The sequence below is a fragment of the Meles meles genome, chromosome 1 (assembly GCF_922984935.1).
Source record: "Meles meles chromosome 1, mMelMel3.1 paternal haplotype, whole genome shotgun sequence".
Classification (NCBI taxonomy): Eukaryota; Metazoa; Chordata; class Mammalia; order Carnivora; family Mustelidae; genus Meles; species Meles meles.
In genome coordinates, this window is record NC_060066.1 from 2,535,887 (window position 1) to 2,556,340 (window position 20,454).

A 20,454-nucleotide genomic window follows, 5' to 3' on the forward strand; every position below is an offset into this window, starting at 1 on the left:
AGGACGTGAGGCTCATGTCCAGAGAGCGGACAGGGGAGGGCCAGAGCCCCGGTCTTCACCGGCACCCTGTTGCCCCCCTGACTGGCCCCAGTCGCTCAGGTGGGGAGGGGAACCAGGTTGATGGCCCTGAAAAGTCACCTGACCACAAACATCCCTCTGGACAGCCTGCAAACAGGACTTGGCCCACGCTTTCTCTCACTCTGTCTCAGGCTTCAACCCTCTCCAGCCCTCCTGCCCACCTGAACCAACCTTCCGGGCCCAGCCTCTGGCCTCCGGCAGGCCCTCCACAGGCCGATGCCAGGCGCCAGCAGCATCACGGGAAGAAAGAGGACAGCTTGGGAAGGGCCTCAGGTAGGACCTCTGGCCCCTCCCTGTTCCCCACAGAAAGAGAAGCCTCCTGGGGCAGAGGCAGCGCAAGGCACGGAGGTCACGGGGGTCACGGGAGATCCTTTCTAAAGAGGCGCCGGGGTCAGATGCGAGGGTGGCGCGTGCTCAGACTGGGTGCCCTGACTGCTGACTCGCACCAGAGAACGAGCCCTAGCACTGAGCCTTGATCCTGGTCACACACTGAGCCCTGCCCCTGCCCCACACCTGACCCCACACACACAGGGACCCGCTGAGGCTGGCAGGGCTGAGGGATCATCATTCCCTACGCCAGGTGAGCGAGCTGAGTCCCAGGCCATGAAGCCTCGCCCCAGCACCTGGCCCATGAAGCCCCGCCCCCAGCTCCTGGCCCATGAAGCCCCGCCCCCAGCTCCTGGCCCATGAAGCCCCGCCCCCAGCTCCTGGCCCATGAAGCCCCGCCCCCAGCTCCTGGCCCATGAAGTCCCGCCCCCAGCTCCTGGCCCATGAAGCCCCGCCCCCAGCTCCTGGCCCATGAAGCCCCGCCCCCAGCTGCCGCAGCAGGTGCATTGCCAAACTGGGACCTGAGTCCGGGTCTTGACACGGAGTCTAGCCCTGGAGCCCTCTCACCAAAGCTCCTGAGGACCCAACCAGGGCCCTGGAGGGGCCACGTGGGAGAGTGCGCAGTCTCTCACGGGTAAGTGCCCTGGGGCCAGGGTGTGGAGAGGGCCCGTCCCCAGCATTGACAGAAGGTGGTGCCTGGCAGGGGCAGGGCGGCCAACCTCCCCCGGAGGCCTCTGGGGGAACAGGCCAACAGAACAGGATGATTTGGGGGGCCGGTACTCTGCTAGTGGTGAATGACCCCACCCTGCACCCCATCAGCAAGGCCACGGATCCTGGTCCAGTGGGGAGCAGGCATCCCGACCCCCGGGACAGACCCCACCCCCGCAGGTCACTTCTCTATAAAATGCAGGTCACAGCCAGACCCACAGCTGCTTCTGTGAACCTCTCGGGGCTCGTGCATTCCTGGTTGATTTTTCAAAGACAATAAATACTGTCAAACATCCCCACGGGGCTGGGCAGCCCCCCAACCCCCCCCCCCATCAAACACACTGACCATCCCACTGCGAGAAGTAATCCTAGAGATTCCGAATAGCATCAGGCCGGCTCCAGTCCGCGGATGTGATGGAGGTTTCCTGTCAGACCACCCGACTCGTGTTCCCATCTCAGAGGAGCGTGGATTTCAGAATCCAGGGGTGGGGGGCGGGGGGGGTGAAGGCGTGATGGGATCCGGCCTGCGCCTCGGCCCAGGCTGCCCACGGGGCAGTGCCCGCCCGCTCCCTGACACTCCATGCCCGCCAACCCAGAGAATTGGCACCAACTTTCTGGAAAGCCACCGTCCCGGCCAACAGAAATAGCATCACTGCCCATTCCCACCAGCTGCCCGCCCCTCAGGACAGTGGGCAGTGTGGACTGGACAGGGGTCCGCCCAGGCTCCTGTCACCCCCCTGTGCCTCGTCAGCTGCAGGAGGGGCTCTATGCAGAGACATGGGGACTCATGTGTCCCCAGTGCCTGGTTCAGATCCTGGCTCCGCCTCCCGTGAGCCCAGTGTCCTCGGGTCCCTGCCCTCTCTGAGCCTTTGTTCTACCAGCAACAAGAAGGGGCGATACTGACTGGGCATCCCACCCTGCCCTGCGCCCTTCACCCACCAAGAGGAGGCTGCCTGGCCCCAGGGAAGAGAGGACAGGAGGAGCAACCCTAAAACCCAGCGAGATAAGACAAAGCTACAGCAGGAGAGAATGTGGTTAGACACTAGGAAGAACTTTCTGCTCATAAGAGAGGTATAAACCCCCCCAAGGGAGCTTTGTGGGGAATTCTGTAAAAGCAGGAGGGGCCCAGAGCCTGTGGCGTGGCCCTGGTACCTGAAGCCCTGCCCTCCTTGCCGCATCTTTTAAAGAGTGCAGCTGGATTTAATTGCGCTCCTACTGCAGACCCGCTCAAGTGCTGAGCGTCAGGGAGGGAGAAACAAGTCAAATCCGGGCCCTGCCTGGAGGAGTTGAACATTCAGTTAGAATCCGACTTGGCAAGTGAGGCAGGCCCGTGGTGTCCTCGGGACACTGGCCGGGAGAAGGTAGTAGGCGGGGCTCAGGGAAGACGGCCTTGTGGCTGGACTTGGACTTGGACTTGGATCTAGAAAGAAGTGGGAAAGCGTTCAAGGTGGAGAAGAGTTGGGGTCAAGGTCTGGAGGTCAGAAGGGACTTGGCCTCCCCAGGGAGTGAGGAAATGCCCGCGGGTCTGACTTTCTGTCTGCAGAGGGGAGTGGAGCCGGTAGCCCCAGGCTCTTGGAAGTGATGACAACTTAGAAGTTTAGAGTCATAGAATCTTAGAACCAGTGACATTGAGAGCCTGGGGACTCTGTGTCCCACACCTCAGAGTTCATGAGTCCTCCTGCCCCCCCAGGGCCGATGCCCACGCAGCAGCTCTGGGCTGTGCCCCTCCGGGCTCTGTTCTGGCCACTTACAGTGACGGGGAGCTCACTACCTCCCGCGAGGGAAGGTGGACGGGGCCGTCTGAGAACCACGGCAGCTGCAGCGCCCCTGCACGGACACCACCCCCTCACGGTCCCTGCTCCCACAGCTGGGCCAGCGAGGCAGCTCAGGTCAGTAGAGCCTGCACTCCCGGGGCCGCCCACAGAGCCCGGCTGGCCACGCAGACACACACAGACACGGCAGTTCCGGTCCCACGGGGCCGTCCAGAGGCCAGGAAGAGCTGGAATGGAAAGCAGGTCCTGAGGCCCTGCGGGGGCCACAGCCGGCTCCTGGCCTGGGCTGGCCAGTCTGGCTCTGCCGAGGGAGCCACAGCCCCACCCAGCCCTGGGGGCTGGGAATCCTGGCCCTGGGCCTCCAGAACCTGGGGGATCCCGCTGCCCGAGGAAAGGCACGTGGACCTACCAGCCCCCTCAGACCCAGCACTGTCTGCGCCGGGGTAGTGCCTTCTTCCCCGGGCCTGGGGTGGGTTCCCGAAGCTTCTGAGCGAATTCTCTGCTGGCTCTGCCCAGCCCCATCCCCTCCTAGCTTGTGACCTTGGTCAGGGGACTTCAAGGGTCCTCTCTGGCCAACCAGGATGGGACAAGGGTGCTCCCCACCGAGGCTGTTTGGTGGACACCGGAAATGCTTTGGGACAGCATGTGCCCGGCACACGGCGACCGCTCCACAAACAGGTCCACGGCTGAGTGACCGACCCCTGGACCACTGTTTCCAAACCACAGGTCATGCCCAGCGGGGGTCATCGGAACAGGGTCACGACTGCCGCTGTGCTGCATGGCAGCACAGGCTTTCCAGAACCTCCCACCACGTCCCCAGACCTCAGGAGGCTGTGGGGAAGGCCCAGGGGCTCAGGCCTCCTTTTACCTCTCCCTGGAGCCCATATCGTCCCAACAGCCCCTGCCCCCGACAGACTGAAAAGTTCTGCCTCCTCCTCAACCCCGGGGTGTAGAAGGTCCCAAGGCAGTGGGAGCAGCCGCAACCAGCACCAGATCTCCCCATCCCGAGTCCTCAGGAGCACTGGGAGAGCCAGGGGAGGTGGTGGAGAGGGACAGGGGGACTCAGCCTCTTCTGCCTGCAGGGATGGGGCAGATGAAATGAGCTGGTCCAGCCACAGGCCTGGAGTGGGGCACCCCCAAACCAGCAACCCAGCTCCATCGTCCTCCCTGCCCCAGGGGAAACTGGTCATTCTCCCGGCATCTCAGAGTTGGTCCTGGATGGCCTCTGTGGCCCAGGGTTAGTAACAGGTGAGGGGGTAGGCCCTGGGCGGGGGGAGGAGGAGCACCTGTCCAGACCATGGGGAGGCTCAGAGGGGGCTGAAGCAGCCTCTGAGCTGGGAAGCAGAGCCCCCCCCCCCTTGGTTCGCTCACCTATACGGTAAGGCCAACTCAGTGGGCTCCGTCGTCAAGCCCAGCAGAGCCAGGGGTGAATCCTGGGAGGGCCTGCGGGGCCAACGAGGAGCTCCTGCCCCTCGGGCAGGCCCGGCTGGAAGGTCGGGCCCAGGAAAGGCTCGGTGCCGCCCGAGACATCTCCTCGTCGTCTGAAGTGTCTTCTCCACCCAAGACCCGGGTCGGGCTGGGTGCACGGGCTGGGTGCATGGGCGGGGGTGCACGGGCGGCCGGCACGGGCTCCCAAGGGGACTGGACGTTGACCAAAAGGCTAGACAAGGTGTGCGTGCACATCCGTGTGTCACGCATGCGTGTGCGTGCGTGCGGGGGCTGGAGCAGGGCCGACTGCTGTGTTCGTGCCCGGTGGGGGCTGGGTGAGACTCCCCCAGGAAGTCCTCCTGGATTGGACCCACATCTCTGAGACCCGGGGCTGCACCTCAGCCTTCTCACAGACGAGCCCAGCACCTCTGCACCTCCTTGCCCTTCCTCACGGGGTCCTTCCCTTTGCTCCACGGGGCCCCAGGAGCCCTGCCGGCACCAAACCCCCACCCTGTGTCCCACCGAGAATCAGGGCCACAGTCTCCCTGAACTCACGAGGAAGGTTGTTCTCATGGTCCCAGACGCCGAGTTTAATGGGAGGTCAAACGACCCTGGCCTGGTCTCTTGGGTGGCCTGAGGGCCCAGGAGTCTGAGGGCGGACTGAACGCCCAGGCCCAGGTCCCCCCGCACCTGCAGGGACCCGTTCGCTGTGTGGCTTTGCGCGGGTCTCTATCCCTCTCTAGACTTCAATTTCTCCACCTGTAAAAAGAAAGGTAGCACAAGATGAGGTCCCAGGGGCTCGTGGGTGACGGATGGGGCATGGACAGTGGCCCAAGGAACTGGGGGGGAACCCAGGGGTGGTGGTCCCAGTAGTCACCCGGGACAGGTCCAGGGCTTCGGGGTGCGGTCCCATGACAACTACGCACCGGCCCTTGTTAAGTGCCCAGACGCCTCTCCAGGAGGCGGGTTGTGGCCAAGTTCTAGCTGCGCAGCCTGAACTGGGTCCCTCCTTCCCAGAGCATCTCCCAGCCCACCCCGTCCTCACTCTCTTGGAGAACTCTGCCCCAGCTGGGCCTCACTCCCCTCCAGAGGGCCTCGTGTCTCTGGCTCTCCTGCTCTATGGGCTGAAGCTATGGGCTTGCGGTGAGTCCCCAGCCCCGGCCCGTTTCCCTGCACCTGCTGGGGATGAGTCTCCCTGGGGCACAGCAGGGCTAGGCCCTTCCTGAAACAAAGGGGACCTGGCCTGCAGGCCTTTCACGGGCCACGTTGTCCCCACGTTCTGGGGAGACACCTAGGGCCAGAGAGCATAAGAGAACGGTCTAGCCAGGCTTGAAGCCAGGGCTGCCCAAGGGCCCCCCATTCTCAATCTCCCAACACACTCACCTCGGACACTCGGGTCACCTTTCCCTAAGAAAGAGAAAGACCCCAACCGCCCTGCCCTCGCCATGGAGGACTGGCACCTGCCCGGGGCTCCAGAGCACAGAAGGGACATGTGGCCATGGGCCCCTTAGGAGGGCCCCGAGGCCTCCCCGAGGGACCTCTCACCCAGCTCCTGCCATCACCCGTCTTCTCCAGGTCATTCCCAGGGATCGCCCCGTACAGCTTCTGGCAGTTAGAGTCCTCCCGGGGGCCGACCTGCGTCCCCGACCCTGGCAGGCTGCAGGCCATGCGGCCAGAGCCCCAGCTCTGTTTACATCGTCGAGTGGCACCAAGACAAGGACCACTCGGAAGGATGAATGAGGTCTGGAGCCGCAGGCACCAGGCAAGTGACAGGACCTTCCTGTCACCAAGTGTCCCCTGTCCACTCAGCGGCTTAGTGGCTCTTTCTGGCTGAGTCCCTCAGAAGGGCAGACTCCAGCAGTGACAGGACACGCTGTGCATCGCGAGCATCACTGTGAGTCCTGGGGACTGGGGACAGAGCTCCAGAATTCCGGGACTCCCCCGGCAAGAGTGAGGGACAGCCCCACCAGGAGGGAGAGCCCCACCCTGACCCAGCCACGGACAGCCCTGGCCTGACCCAGTCTGTGGAGGGGACAGGGTGAAATTATCAGTGCTGTGGGCTCGGGGAGGGTCCCCTGAGCCTCGTGGGCTCCAGCGCTTTCCCCCACAACCCCAAGACCCCTGGGTCCTCCGGAGAGGAGCCTCGCTAGGGTGGGGGCTCTGGAAGCGACCCCATGCTGTCGCCCTGCTCCCCAGGCAGTCGGCCAGCCTTTGTTTTGTCCTAGAGGATCTCCCCAAGATTTCTTTGGGAACCAGCCTGTGTGTGCCGGGCAGCCCGTGACTCAGCGACCGTCTCCAGCTCATAAACTCTGAGCCTCCCCGGCTCAGCCCTTGGGCCCCCGCCCACATCCTGGCCACCTCCAGGCTGCCTCGCAGGGAAACAACACTGAGTCGTCACTCCTTCAGCCAGATCCTGGGTGCCCTGCCTTGCCAGCCGGGAGCCCGCGCCAGCCTGGGGCAGGGGCCGCGGTGGGCCAGAGACACCTTCCCGTTCCTGGGTCCTGGTTTCCCCTTCTGAGACAGACAGCACAGTATTGGGAGGAGACAATCAACGGTAACCTGCGGGCTTGGACCTGTATTAGCCGGGAAGCTGCTCCAGGGACCGCCCTCCCCCCAGAATCTTCCATGGCTCCTCACTGCCCTCAGGGTCAAGCCTATCCCCACAGGGCAGCTAAAACCCCCTGCAGAAGGGCTCGGTTCCCTCCCAGTTCACCATTCGTCCCTGCCCTCCACTCCCGGGAGCCAACGGGCAGCGCCCACAGAGCAGATGGGCTCCCTCCCTCTGCCCTCCCTCCCCCACCTCCCCCAGCCTGGCTGCCTATGCCCACCTCCCGCGCTGCCCCTCCCCTGCCGGCTGTTGGTGGTAACGTTGTCCCTCACCAGACGGAGCTCTTGGGGGCCAGGGGCCTCGTCTCGGGCAGCGTCCCTGTTCCCAGTGCCCAGCACGGCCAGCTCAGTAGTGCTGGGGGGAGGGTACCGGGTGATTCCCGAGTGAGGAGTGGGAGTGAGGAGCAGCGCAGGGACAGGAGCCCAGAGAGGGCGGAGGAGACCCGGAGACCTGACTCTGAGCCCCCCCTGCCCTGCCCCCACGGCAGCCCCCCTCAGCCAACCTTCATCCTGGCAGAAACCGACCGGCCCAGGCTGCCCAGCCCAGGCTGCCCACGAGCCACCACCCGGGCAGGCTGTCTGTCTGGGGAGGGGTGTCCCTCCCAGCCACCCCCCCCCATTAGGCCGGGTTACTAAAATTTCCGACCCACCGCCCCATCGCCCTGGCCCCTGGCACATCCAGATGTCTCCCCCGCAGCCAACCCCACACATCCCCACAGAGTGGCCAGCACCCACAGGGGTCACACCAGGTCCCCGATGGGCCCTGGGCTGGTGCGGAGCCTGCAGACACACTCAGGCGTGCGTGTGCCCCAAGGACACACATGAAGGGGCACCAACAGAGGCCCAGATGCCGAGTGCGCAGGCCCTAGGTCACGGGCACACACAGGACAGGCAGAACACAGAAAACCCAGTCGCAGCTGGGGACCCAAAGAGCCACCGTGGGCAGAGGCAGCCCGTGTGCACTGGTCCCTCCGACTGCAGACCGGTCTGGTCCGTGTGCTGTTCCCGCCTCCCACGGCCAGACAAGGCTCGCGGGGTGGGGGGGGGGGACAGAGAGCCAGGACCGGGGCCACCCTCCCTCCCCTCTCTTCACCCACCCCCCCACCTAGATGGTGCAGCTTTGGCCCTGCCCCTCTGTGCCTCAGTTTCCTCCTCTGTCTGGCGGGGCATGAGCTGCAAGCTCAGCCGCCTCTAGGCTCCCTCCCCCAGGGCCCAGGAATCAGGCTCCTCCAGGGGGCCGGCCAGCCCGGGAAGGAGCCCGCCCCCACCCCGCCCCCACCCCTCGCCTTTGCCCAAAAGGAGCCCCAGCGCGGGCCTGACGTCAGGCCCCAGGAAGGCGGGTCGGGCTGCCGGACCGAGTGGCCCACAGAGCTGCCCCCGAGGTCTTCCAGGCTTGGGCTGTGCCGGCTCTGTCTCAAGCCACCGGACCAGGCGAAGGTACGGTGAGTCCCCCAAGGGCTGTCCCCCGCCTCCCGGAGCTGGACAGTGCCTGGAGTGACCTCACTCCCCAGCCAGGCACGCAGCACAGGGGCTGAGGGACCGAGAAAGTGCTCCCAGACACAGGGAGGGGGAGATCAGACCTGAAAGGGCTTTGAGGTCCCATCCTGGAGGGAGCCATTGTACAGAGGGGAAAACTGAGACCCTGAGGGCAAGGGGGTGGGGGGGTGGTCCCAGCTGATGGGGCTAGGCGGAGGGGGAAGGGAGGGCTTGCAGGGGCTTGAGGGAGCAGCTTCCTGACCCCAGAGCCCCACCTGTGCGGCTCCCCACCCCCCTTCCCTGGCTTTCACTCGTGTTTTCATTCATTCGCTCAGCATCTCACCGATCATCTGCGGGGTGCCCAAAGCTCTGTCTCTGTTTTCCCACCCATCGAGGCACTAGGGTGGCCCCAGAGGCCAGGATAAGGAAGGGATTGGGTGCTTGACCACCTTGACCGCCTTTAGGACCTTGGCCATCACCGTCCCCCAGGCCGGGGCAGGGCCAGGGGTTGAGGGACTCGTGTGGACAGGCTCCTGGCCGCAACACCCCACAGCTCAGGCTCTGTGCTCCAGCCCTGGCGCTTTGCCCACTCTTTCAGCCATGGGGAAACTGAGGCCAGGGCAACTGGCCCTCCCAGGCCCCAGCATGAACCTCGGAGCTGGCACTGCCCCCGCCTGGCTCCGGCTGGCGGTGAGCGCCCTGGGAGAAAGGCAGCAGGAACAGGGTCCCGAGGGGGGCGGGCGGGTTGGGAACTGGCCGGTGGCCAGGGTGCCTGGCGGGACAGACAAGGAGCAGCTGTGCAACCTCGGGCAAGGCTGGGGACGGAGGGACGGTAGGACGGTGGTGGCGGCTGTCACCAGCTCACAGCCCTGCGGCCAGGCCCCACCTGCCTGCGGCCCCCATACTCTCCTGCCACGACTGGCCACTCCCAGACAGAGGGCCGCCCCGGGTGCCACTTCTTCCCCTCCGGTAGCTTCCCCACAGTGTGGCCACGGGCAAGTCACTGCCCCTCTGAGCCTTGGCAAGAGTAGGGGCAGGGGGGGGGATGGGGACCGCTGCTGCTTCTAGAGCCCTGGTCTGTGTGGGGAGGGGACCGGAGTTCTCCGAGCACCTGCGCTCTGGTCTCATTTCTTCTCAGGGGACCCGATGACCAGGCCGTGGGTCTCAACGCGCCCATTTCACAGATGACGAAACTAAGTCCCAGAGGGGCCAGGGTAGACTCTAAAATCATTCATCTGGTTATTCAGCTGCGGTGCTCACGGACTGCCAGTCCAGCAGGGAAACAAATAACCACCCAGCTGCCAGGGGCTGGGCGAGCAGCAGAAAACAAAGCCAGTGAAGAGAAGGTAGAGCAGAGAGCCAGGCAATCTGGGAGGGCTTCCCTGAGGTGGTGTACTGGGGTCTGAGGAACTCCCTCAGCAGACCCTGCCCCGCCCAGGGGAGTGGCTCCCACAGCAAGTGAAGCCACAGGGGTCCCTCAGCCAGGCCTGCCCGCAGGCTTCTCAAGGGTCCCGAGCACAGAAGCCCCCACCTCCGGGCCTTTGCCACCCTCCTCCTGTCTCGAACACCTGTTCCTCCAGAGCCCCGAGGCCCCTCCTGCTCTGGTGACTCCCCCCGCCTTGCCACAGCTCTGAGCTGCGGGGAGGGGGTGGGGCCAGACCTGCCTGGGAGCCTCCGTGCCCCCTGTACCTGCACCACTGCGGGTTCAAGGTCAGGTCTGATGCCTCGGAAGCACCGGGTCCTAACCACGCCTCTGACCCCGACCCCCGGCTATGCGTCCCGGGCCAAGCTGCTGGCCTCCGGTTCCGGGTCTGCACCATGGGCGCAGTCAGCTCTCGGGGGCACAGGGTTAGCAGGGGGTGCCATGGCGCAGAGCTCAAGTCTCGAGTCCTCCAGCCCCCGCTGAGTGACCCGGACGCACCACTTAACTGCTCTGTACCTCAGTGTCCTCACGGGCAAAATCGGGCCAGACGCACAGAACAGGGGCATCTTGGGAGGAATCAGCGGGGACCAGGGAGGGGTCGTCTCGAAGACAACCTGTGGACTGTGGGATCGCAGCTCTCCCTCGTGGACGGGTGCCCAGGGGCTGAGGGAGGACTGTGTGGGTGGGGGACGAGGGTGCACGGAGCCTTCAGCAGGTGACAGGGGCGGGGACAGATCTGGCTTGCCCTGAGAAAAGCTCTGGGCGGGGTCCGCTGCTGTGAGCCCCTGCCCAGCCCCCCGGGGCCAGCCATGCCTGCAGCCACCCCTCCCAGAGAAACCTGGGCGTTCTCCAGGGCTGAGGGTGCGGAGGGCGGACCGTGGGCAGGGTCAGGCCCCATGCAGCCCAGGGGCCCCTCTGCCCGGCATTCAACCCACACCCTCCTGCGCCCCCTGTCCCTGGGCCGGGGGGAGAGAGCCGGGCCGGGATAGGAACCCAGATTCTGGCTGGTACCACCTAGGACCTGCTAGGTGACCCAGGGCCAGTCTGGCCCCTCTTGGGGACCTCAGTAGGGACTCAGCAGTCCCTGGATGGAATGAGCAGAGAGGCTCAGACCAGCCAAAAACAGCAGGCGATGTTCTAAAGTGGATGCCATGAAACCAAGAATAATCGTGAAAATAAACAGGAAGATGTTTCCCCAATAATGGCTATCTGGGCCGTGGAAGGCGGGGGTGGGGGTCACCCACCAGCAGCCTGGGGCCACGCATAGGTACTCTCTGGCCTGGCCATGCCCTTGTGCACAAACCCCAGGTCCCGAGATGCCAGCCTGCCCCCCACTTGTCCCACCCCAGCCCAGGCCAAGTACACTAGACCCGGGTTTGACTCCCAGTTCCACCAACTTTATGCTGTGTGGCCCAGGCATGTGGCTCACCTCTCTGGGCTCCTGCTTCCTCATCTGCCAAGCGCCCTGTGGATTTCAAGTGTCCTACAGGTGCCCGGGCCACAGCAGATGCTCTGAGCACCTTGTCGGGGACACACCGGGCCTGCCCCTCTTGGCCTCTGGCACAGACCAAACTCCAGGCTGCTGCCTATTGGCCCAGGGCTGAGGCCAGTCTCCCCGTCCGCTGGGGACCCTGCGTAGCGGGACAAAGGCAGACAGGCGGCGGGACTGGCGTCCACACGGCAGCCGGACAGCTGCGAGGGCACGTGCAGGGAGGGGGTGCAGTTTTGAGAAAAGCCACGATGTTAGGACGTGCCCACCCCTGCCAAAGAGGGGACCCCTCTCAGGGCCCGTGGGCAGGTCCCAGCTCCTGGCGTTGTTGGGACGCAGCGGGGACCAGCAAGCTGGCAGCGGCACCCTCCCGTCCCGCGTTGGAGGGGACGGAGTCAGTGCCCTGTGCAAGGATGCGCATTCCCTGCTCTGGGACCAGGGGCAGGTGAGGGTGACAAGGGACCGGCTGGACCCCACCGGGTAGCAGGGTAGGCTTCCAAGAGGCGCTGTCACCCCTTCCGGTGCTGCGCTGTCCGCTGTCCGCTGTCTGCTGTCCCGGGCGGTAGCGGAGGCACAGGCTGGAGTCCTGCCCCCAGCTCGTCCCCCGCCAGCCCCACCCTCCGAAGCTCCCGCTGGGAGTGCTTCCTGGGGAAGGGAGGCCAGAAAGTCCTCAAGATGGGTGAGCAAAACGTCGGGGAGGGAGGGAGCAAGGAAGAGTCCGCTGGAGGAAGAGCTGGGGCCAAAGCTCGGGGCGGGAGGGCGCGTGGAGTGTCACCAGACAGTCGAGGTGCAGTGAGACTGGAGAGAGGTCCCCCCCAGCCTAGGCAGGGCCTCGGGTCCCTCACAGGGTCAGCCCTACTGCGGGCATCACCCTTTACCCACATGCCTCCCTGGAAGTCTCCGCAAAGCTCTGGAAGGCCTGTGATGTGCAGGGCTCTGGGTCTCCCCACCTGGAGAGGCCGGGAGGAAGCACCGCCCTCACCGTGCACCCCCCCGCTCCCCCCCCCCCCCCGCCACACCTGCACCAGGCACTCTGGGTCCAAGCCCTCCTCCAAGGCCGGCTGAGGCCGTAAGCGGTGCAAGACCCTGGGAGGGAAGCCTGGGAGGTCACCTCTGGCCAGGAGCCTGCCTCCCAGTGGGTTGGATCTCGGCCAGGCACTTTGCACCGTATTCAAGGCCCTGGGAGGGTGGCTCCTGGCCTCAGCCTCCTAGGCGGTTCAAGCAGGCTTCCACACCTGCAGAGTCCACTGCCTCCTCCAGGAAGCCTTCCCTGATCCCACCTTCCTTTGCCTCCCAATCACCCTGCCAGCATTCAGCTGGGGATCTATCTTCTCCACCCAAGATACCCCACAGGTCTCAGATCTATAGGAGAACCATGGGTGAATGGGGGGCTGCTGGGTGGCAGCGTCAGGCCTGGGTTTAAGTTGGACTCTGTCCCTGCTAACTATGGGGCTTGTCCCCCTACCCAAGACCTCAGGTTCTCACCTGGCAGGTGGACGCCTGGCTTCCCAGTCTGCTGGGTGGAGGTGAGCGGAACCCAAGCACAAGGGCCCAAGGCCCCATGGAAACGCCCAGCAAGTTCTCTCTGTATGTGAAAGCAGGTCAGGGTCAGCCCAGCCAAGGACAAGCCCCAAGGCCCGGGGGTGACCCCAGTTTAGCTGCTGAAGCTCCCAGTCTCTGTGTCCTGTGCCCTCATTTTAAAACATGGATCAGACCCCCTCCCAATAAGAGGAGGAATCCAGATGTCCCTTTCTACCTGCTCCCCACCACAAGGGCAGGGGGCAAGAGAGAGCAGCCATGCCAAAGACACGCCAAACGGAGACTCTGGGGCCACGGGCTGGGCTCAGGGGAGCCAATTTGGGCTGCAAAATAGAAAGACTTCCTTTATTTTCAGAGCAGCTTCACAAGGCAGCAGCCTAACCTGGGGTGATCTCCCCATCCTCAGAGGAGAGCAAGCTAAGCTCTCATGAATTCACACACTCATTCACTCGACATGCACTGAATGTGATCTATGATCCTCTCTTTTGTTGAAATTCACAGACTCGTGGGGACACCAGACAAGTGGCCAGGCAATGACAGAGCCACGGTGCTATGAGAACCCAAAAGAGGCCACAAATCTACTTGAGACAACCAGGGAGGGCTCTCTGAAGGAGGAGGCATCCAAACTGAAGGGAGACAGCATGTGAATAAGAGTGTATAGGTAGGGTTATTTTAGTCACAAGGGACGGAAACTCAGCTCAAATTAATATAAGCCAAAGAGGGAGGTAATCGCTTCATCTAACTGACAAGTCCCAGGATACCAGCTTCAGGCAGGGCTGGATCCAGGCGCTTGAGCCATGTCCTCAGGACTTGGTCTCTGTACTTGGTCCTGCTTCCCCCGACAGCCAGCAGCAGCTTGACCTCACAGCCCCAGGGGGGAGAAAGCTGTCCTTTGAAGTCCTCAGGGCTGGCCGTGGCTGACCATTTGCTATAGCCCAGAGCAGCTCACTCATCACTGGGGGTAGTCTGGGACTCAGGGCTGCGGGAGCCCAAGAACAAGGCCAGGGAATGGAACAGGACCAAGCCACTGAAGGATTTTTTTCCCGCAAATGGTCAAGAGAGGCTAAGCCAGCCTGTCCAGGGTGTGCAGTGGCTGCCTCTGACCCCAGGAAACCCTGGGCCTGGGTCTCAGCCCAGCCCCACCCCCACCCCCGGGAAACCACCATCACTCCTCCGCCCTGCCTGGCGGTGCTGCCAGGTGGTAAAGATGCTCCAGAAGGTGCGGACATGTCCAAGCCTCGCGGCATTTCAGAGCTGGAGGTGCCCACAGATGGACGGCAAGACTGAGTCCCGCAAAGGGCCTGGGAGGGCCCAGACATGATGGACGGACCCCTGCCCCTCCTTGTGAGACCACACACTGTCTCTGAGACGGGCAGGAATGGAAAGAGGGAAGGAAGTCAAGAGGCAGGCAGAGTGAGGCCCTAAGGGGTGGGGATAAGTGCCCCCGGCCATCCAGCTGCCCCTCAGGACAGCGGCACACTGTGGCTCCCTCCCACCCAGGACCAGGACTCAGTCCTGGGGGCTGACGGCTGCGCGGGGCGCCCCTGCCGCCTCGCACCACCCTTCTCCCAAGGGGCCCCCTTTCCCTACCCCTCAGCTGTGTGCGTACTGGGCCCGTCTCCCCTCTCCTACCCACCAAACCCCTTCAGGGCCCATCCTGTGCCACGTCCCAGCATGCCTCAGGGCAGCCAGAGGTGACTTCTAACTTGGCCCACCTTGCAGGCGAGGACACTGAGGGCTGTTCCAGGGTGTTCAGCGAGGTTTGGGATGGGCTATGCTCCAGCCGCCCCCCACCTGCCGTGTGTCTTCCCAGCTGACCCTGAGCCCCCCGAGCGCAGCCTGTATCTCTCTGTTCTGCCCAGAAAAGTCCCTGAACGTGGGCAGGCCACGCAGGCGGGGGAAGCAGGCAGTGCACGGGTCCTAAGCCCAGGACAGTTGGTCTCCAACCTCTTCTAGGCCCTGGGCCTGGCCCCAAGCCAGGCACTATGAGGGCGTGGTCTCTGCCCACAGGGCTCCGGCCAGCTGGCCCCAGCTACGAGGTCCACTCCACCTCAGCCAGGCCCAGGACACCCTGCCAGGAAGGGGGAGGGGAAAGGGCTGTGCCACCCCCCTCAGACTGGCTCCCAGGACAGAGCCCCGCCTCCCTCATCAGGCTGCGGAAGGCACCAGCGACCCCATTTAACAGATGAAGAGAGCAAGGCTCACTGACAGGCAGAGGGGCCCAGGGTGAGGCGTGGCAGAGCCGGCCTGGAGCCCGGGTCCTGGGCCTCCTCTGCTCACTCTCCAACCCGGGGCCAGTCTGAAGGCCAGGTCTGTGCCTCCCCCTCAGTCTGGGTGGGTGGGCCTGGGGCCAGGCTGTCCCCACGGAGGAGCAGAACCTTCTCTCCTTTCCCCTCATTCCAGGCTATATTTAGAGGCCAAGCAAAGAGCGAGGCACGTGGGGAGTGGGTGCTGGGCGCCTACTGGAGGAGGGGGCCGCTTGCCCGGGTGTCCCCGTCCCCCCTCAGGACCAAGGGTCTAGCCCTGGGCTCACCTGAGGCAGCCCCAGGTTCCAGGCCTGGCCTGTCCCTCCCAGAGCTCCGGCTTCTTCAGCTGTGAGCGCAGGACGCCCAGAGGCCAGGACAGGGACCCAGCACCCAGCTCCTTGCCATACCCACACCATGAATCCGCTAGAAACGGGGGAGAGGAAGGCTCTGCCCTTATGTGAGAGGGAGGCAGGCAGGGAGACCGAGGCTCAGAGAGGTTCCTCAACAACCCAGAGCGGCTGCTGGTGCGTGGGGACCAACCTCTGCTGGCCAATGTCTGCGCCAATGCTCCCAGGACCCCAGCGCTCCAGCCTTCGCTGGCGGCGACACCCCACCGGGCCCTGAGTCCCATCTTAGATGGAAGCATCGTGCATAGGCCTCGCGTGGCCTGCAGGAGGGGTGGAGGCCTCAGCGTGCACAGTGGGAGAGCCGAGCTGGCAGGAGGGGCCTGGGGCAGGCGGGAGGGAGCCCTGCAACCAGGGGACAGGAGCACTGAGTGCTGGGAGCGGGTCGCTGGGCAGAACACCCTGCTGAGGATCACGTCCTTGACCCGAGCAGTTTCAGAGGTTCCCAGGGGAAGCCGTCCCAGTGGACGGTCAAGGAGCAGCATGAGCGGAGACAGTGAAGACCAATGGGGAAACTGAGGCCTGGAGGACAGAAGGAGGAGGATAGAGGGGGCTCCTCAGCCAGACACTCCCAACCCAGCTCCTCCCCAGGCCCAGAGAGGGACGGGCTGGGTGTTGTATGGGCAGGTTCAGGAGGCCACCAGCAGGCCACTGCCCAGAAGGCCTGGCTCCACGGACCAAGCCCTGGGCCTGGAGGCCCACCATTGAGTTCCTCATTGTTCAAAGCAAAATGAACAGGTGCCCTAGAAAGGGGTCATCGAGTGAGAAGGCCAGTACTTAGCACTGTGGTGTGCAGGGGAGTGGGTTATAACAGGAACAGAGACAGCCAGACTCTCAGAGAGAACAGGGCGAGAGATGAGACCTGCAGAAAGTCAGGGATGAGGGCCCAGGCTATGACCGGGATCAGGGCTCAGTGTGTGACCAGGATCAGGGCTCAGAGTGTGATCTGAGTCAGGGCTCAGTCTCTGGCAGGATCGAGGTTTCTGGAATCCTGTGTGGCTGACATCAGGGCTCAGCCTTGATTGGGATCAGGGTTCAGACTCTTGGAGCCGGGCCGCGCAGTGTGCTCCACAGACTGCCTTCTCTCCTCACCTGCCCGGCCTCGGGGGCGTCCTGAGCACCCTGCCCATCCTCCAGCTGCAGAGGTACCCGGGCCCCCATCCCTGGCCTGGACCCTCTGGCACCTCGAGCCTGCAGCCGGCCAGCATGTGAGGCTGGCCCTGGGGAGTTTCCTGGAAGGGCGTCATCCTGGGACTATCTCCCAGAGGAAGCGTTCTGTAATGTTTATTATTTGTCTCTCCCTGTGACACAGACTCGAACCTAGTACAGACACACCGGAAAACCAAAAAGCGTGTGGAAGGGAATCAAAACGACTGTTTGCTGTGTCCCCGGAGCCAGATCCCAGCCCTCCTCCATGCCTCACCGCCGCTCATTTGTTTTCAGAGTAGGGAGACAGGCTAGGAGGCACCCCTCTCCTCCTTGGGGCCATGCAGGGGTCCCCCACTGCCTGGGAATCCAAGTTCCCAGCCCCGTGCCCCAGCCTCACAGCCTCCCCTCGCTCCTGATCATGCCCCCAACACGGCTCTCCCTGCCCTAGATGTCCCTGTGCTACCCCCGGCCTGACTTACCATTCGACAAACACATCCATCGACCCCGTGTGTTTGGGGCTGGGGTACTAAACAGAGGGCAGCCCAGCCGGAAAGGACTAGAGAGCTGAGACCTAGGCCTTCATGTGGTGGGTGTGGCCATGGGCCTAGGCAGCCTCTGACTCCTCCCAGCAGCCTTGGGGGTCAGCAGATACCCAGGGCTACGGTCCCAGAGGCCAGAGGCAAAGCTAGGTGACCTCAGGCACATGCAGACCTCTCTGGGCCCAAGGAGAGAGGCGGCCTACCGCCCTGCCCGGGCCTCCCTCCAGGCCAGACTGGAGCTTGACCTTTAGCCGGCAAGGACTCCACAGCCATGCCTCCCCCCACCAGGCTGGACATTTGGTGCCCAGCCCCCAGCAGGCAGAGCTCAGTACCCCCAGTCCACAGGGTGGAAGCTGCCGGAGTGAGCCGGTTGCCTAGGGCCAGACAGGCGGCCGTGGGGAGTGGGCAGTGTCCCGCCAGCTTGCAGCAGACACCCCACGTCCATGGGCCATGGTGGGCGGCGGAGGGTGCACAGTGTCTTCCTTTCCCCTTGCAGGTGGGGGAGGGCGCACTGTGCGGCTGGGATGTCCCACGTACCCACCCTTCCCCCAGGCTTGTCCCCAAAGCCCTCTCCTTTCTCCAGAAAAAGCCAGAAATGCCCTTATTTGGAGCATCAGCGGGGCAGGGATGGGGGTGGGGGCCTGTTAACCCTTCACGCATAAACAGAGATAAATCTCAGTACGTTAAACACAGCGGCGCAGGAACATAAACAGAGGGGGCGGCCCCTTACCCGGCCAGACTGCGGCGTTTATTTAACTCACACCCGCCCCGCGGCTGCTGGGACCGGGCTCCAGGCTCAGGCCCTAGCCAGCACCCTGCAGGATTCTCCAGCCTCCCAGGCAACAAGGGTGCTCACTTCTCAGCTCGGGGAGCCTGGGGAGGTCGGGGGAGGGGGGGAGATGATGGCCCTTGGGTGAGATTCCTTATGAGGACCCTAGCCCGCCGGCATTGACCCACCACCGGCCTTAGAAGAGCCAAGAACAGATGGGCGCGCAGGAGGATGGGGTGTGACCCATGGGTGTGGGGACAGCCGGGCGGGGCCATCGCGGGCCGGGCTCTTTGGAGCAGAACCGTGGTTAATCGGGCAGCAACTAACCCCGTGGTTTATCCAGCACCGACTATGTGCTCAGTTAATGCTGGCAGCTCCACGGCCCCGGCCATATGGGTCGGGAGGGGAAGCACAGAGAGGTTAAGCGACTGGCCTAAGGCTGCACAGCAAGGAAGTGAGGAATCAGGCCTGGAGCCCGGGTTCAAGCCTCCCACTCTTGGACCCACAGCTCACCTGCACCGCAGCCTTTGTCTTCCCTGTTGGTCCTGGGACAGTCCTGTACAGAAAGGGTTTTTCCTTCCCGCGGCATCATGGAGGGGCTCAGACCACCAACATTCGGCCAGAGCTCCTCCCCGGCAAGTGCGCGACCCCATGGGATGGAGAGGGCAGGTGTCTCAGAGCCAGACGGGAATGCTGGGGACCTCTGCAAGCAGGCAAAGCCCAGCAGCACCAGGCTCCAGGCACGGCTCCCACCACCCAGGGCTAACCTGCCTCCTTCCTTCCAGGCCCCCCGGTGTGCGCCGGCCGCCACCATGCCCTCCGCGTCTCCCGTGGGCTCCTGGGCCCCCGCGGCCCCCAACGCCACAGTGGCGGAGGCCAACGGCAGCGCGCCGGAGAAGCCCCTGTTCCACGTGTTCGCCCGGCTGGACGAGGAGCTGCACGCCGCCTTCCCCGGCCTGTGGCTGGCGCTGATGGCGGTGCACGGCCTCATCTTCCTGGCGGGGCTGGTGCTCAACGGGCTGGCGCTGTACGTCTTCTGCTGCCGCACCCAGGCCAAGACGCCCTCAGTCATCTACACCATCAACCTGGTGGTGACCGACCTGCTGGTGGGCCTGTCCCTGCCCACGCGCTTCGCCGTCTTCTACGGCACGCGCGGCTGCCTGCGATGCGCCTTCCCGCACGTCTTCGGCTACTTCCTCAACATGCACTGCTCCATCCTCTTCCTCACCTGCATCTGCGTGGACCGCTACCTGGCCATCGTGCAGCCCGACGGCTCCCGCCGCTGCCGCCAGCCGGCCTGCGCCAGGGCCGTGTGTGCCTGCGTGTGGCTGGCCGCCGGCGCCGTGACCCTGTCGGTGCTGGGCGTGACGGCCGGCGGGCGGCCTTGCTGCCGTGTGCTGGCGCTGACCGTGCTGGAGTTCCTGCTGCCGCTGCTGGTCATCAGCGCGTTCACGGGCCGCATCGTGTGCGCCCTGTCGCGGCCGGGCCTCCTGCGCCAGGGCCGCCAGCGCCGCGTGCGGGCCATGCAGCTCCTGCTCACGGTGCTGGTCATCTTCCTCGTCTGCTTCACGCCCTTCCACGCCCGCCAGGTGGCCGTGGCGCTGTGGCCGCACGGGCCACACCGCGCCAGCCTCGTGGCCTACCACGTGGCTGTGACCCTCAGCAGCCTCAACAGCTGCCTGGACCCCATCGTCTACTGCTTCGTCACCAGCGGCTTCCAGGCCACCGTCCGAGGCCTCTGCCGCCGCCACGGAGCCGGGTATGAGCCCAACAGCAGCAACATGGTCAGTGTGCACAAGAGCTCCCGGGGCTCGGGCCACCATCACATCCTCAGTGCCGGCCCCAGCGTCTTCGCCCAGGACCTGGCCAACGGGCCTGACACTTAGTCGGCGGGACCCTGCCAGGGGCCCAGATGTCGGGACCAGGCAGGGCAGACCAGGTCAAGGCCGACGGAGACCTCGGCTCTGCCCTGGGGGTAGGGTTGGGAGGGCCGACTGCATTGCCCTTGATTGATTGGTGATGGCTGCCCCGCACGCTGCTTGGAGAAGGGATCTGAGGCCACACAGCTCTGAAGTCGATTAGCAATGTCTGCCTCGGGTTCCGCAGGGGATGTGGTAGTCCGGACGCTGACGGCTTACCGTCCCGGGGGCACAGACCGTGTCCGCTGAAAACACAGAGGAGCACCCCAGAGCTGCTTCTCTCCTGGCCCGTCCTCACCCTACAAGGGACTCCTCAGAAACAGGCACTAGGAATCCCAAAGAGGTTCTGTTCCCCCTGCTCTCGTCCCCTCCTCCCCATGCCCGCGCCCACAGAGAGAAGAACAAGGATGGGAAGGAAAAGTCGGGGCACATGAATGTCACGTGAGCAGACAGGAGGCGTTCAGGTCTCTGGAAGACGCCGCCCAGAGCCCCCGTGAACTGCACGGTGAGACAGCATGACGGCCCTGCGGACCTTTGCTGGAAGGGCTGTGACATCTGGGCTGAGGCTGTGTCCTGCCCAT

The 20,454-nt window shown here is 64.3% G+C and overlaps 2 protein-coding genes across 3 annotated transcripts in view; one reads left to right on the plus strand and one right to left on the minus strand.

Moving 5' to 3' along the window:
- Nucleotides 1-7,993, minus strand: part of PTP4A3 (protein tyrosine phosphatase 4A3) — a 48,087-nt gene extending 40,094 nt beyond the window's left edge. Inside the window, exons 1-2 of the mRNA XM_046001936.1 lie at nucleotides 7,858-7,993; nucleotides 4,869-5,072 (exon numbers count right to left, since the gene is read on the minus strand). The gene's annotated coding sequence lies outside the window, so the exon portion shown is untranslated. The remainder of the gene's footprint in view (nucleotides 1-4,868; nucleotides 5,073-7,857) is intronic.
- Nucleotides 7,994-8,231: 238 nt separating this feature from the next.
- Nucleotides 8,232-20,446, plus strand: GPR20 (G protein-coupled receptor 20). Of its 2 annotated transcripts, none has more exons than XM_046001915.1 (2): nucleotides 8,232-8,357; nucleotides 18,740-20,446. In XM_046001915.1, the coding sequence occupies exon 2, from the start codon at nucleotides 18,767-18,769 to the stop codon at nucleotides 19,838-19,840; it is 1,074 nt and encodes a 357-aa protein (XP_045857871.1). In that variant the 5' UTR covers nucleotides 8,232-8,357; nucleotides 18,740-18,766; the 3' UTR covers nucleotides 19,841-20,446. The 2 variants fall into 2 exon arrangements, with proteins under 2 accessions (XP_045857871.1, XP_045857879.1); XM_046001923.1 differs by having other exon boundaries at nucleotides 8,285-8,362.
- Nucleotides 20,447-20,454: the final 8 nt, after the last annotated feature.

Excerpts from the sequence above, each read along its gene's own strand:
- GPR20 (XM_046001915.1), top strand. The coding sequence starts at position 18,767 with ATGCCCTCCGCGTCTCCCGTGGGCTCCTGGGCCCCCGCGGCCCCCAAC.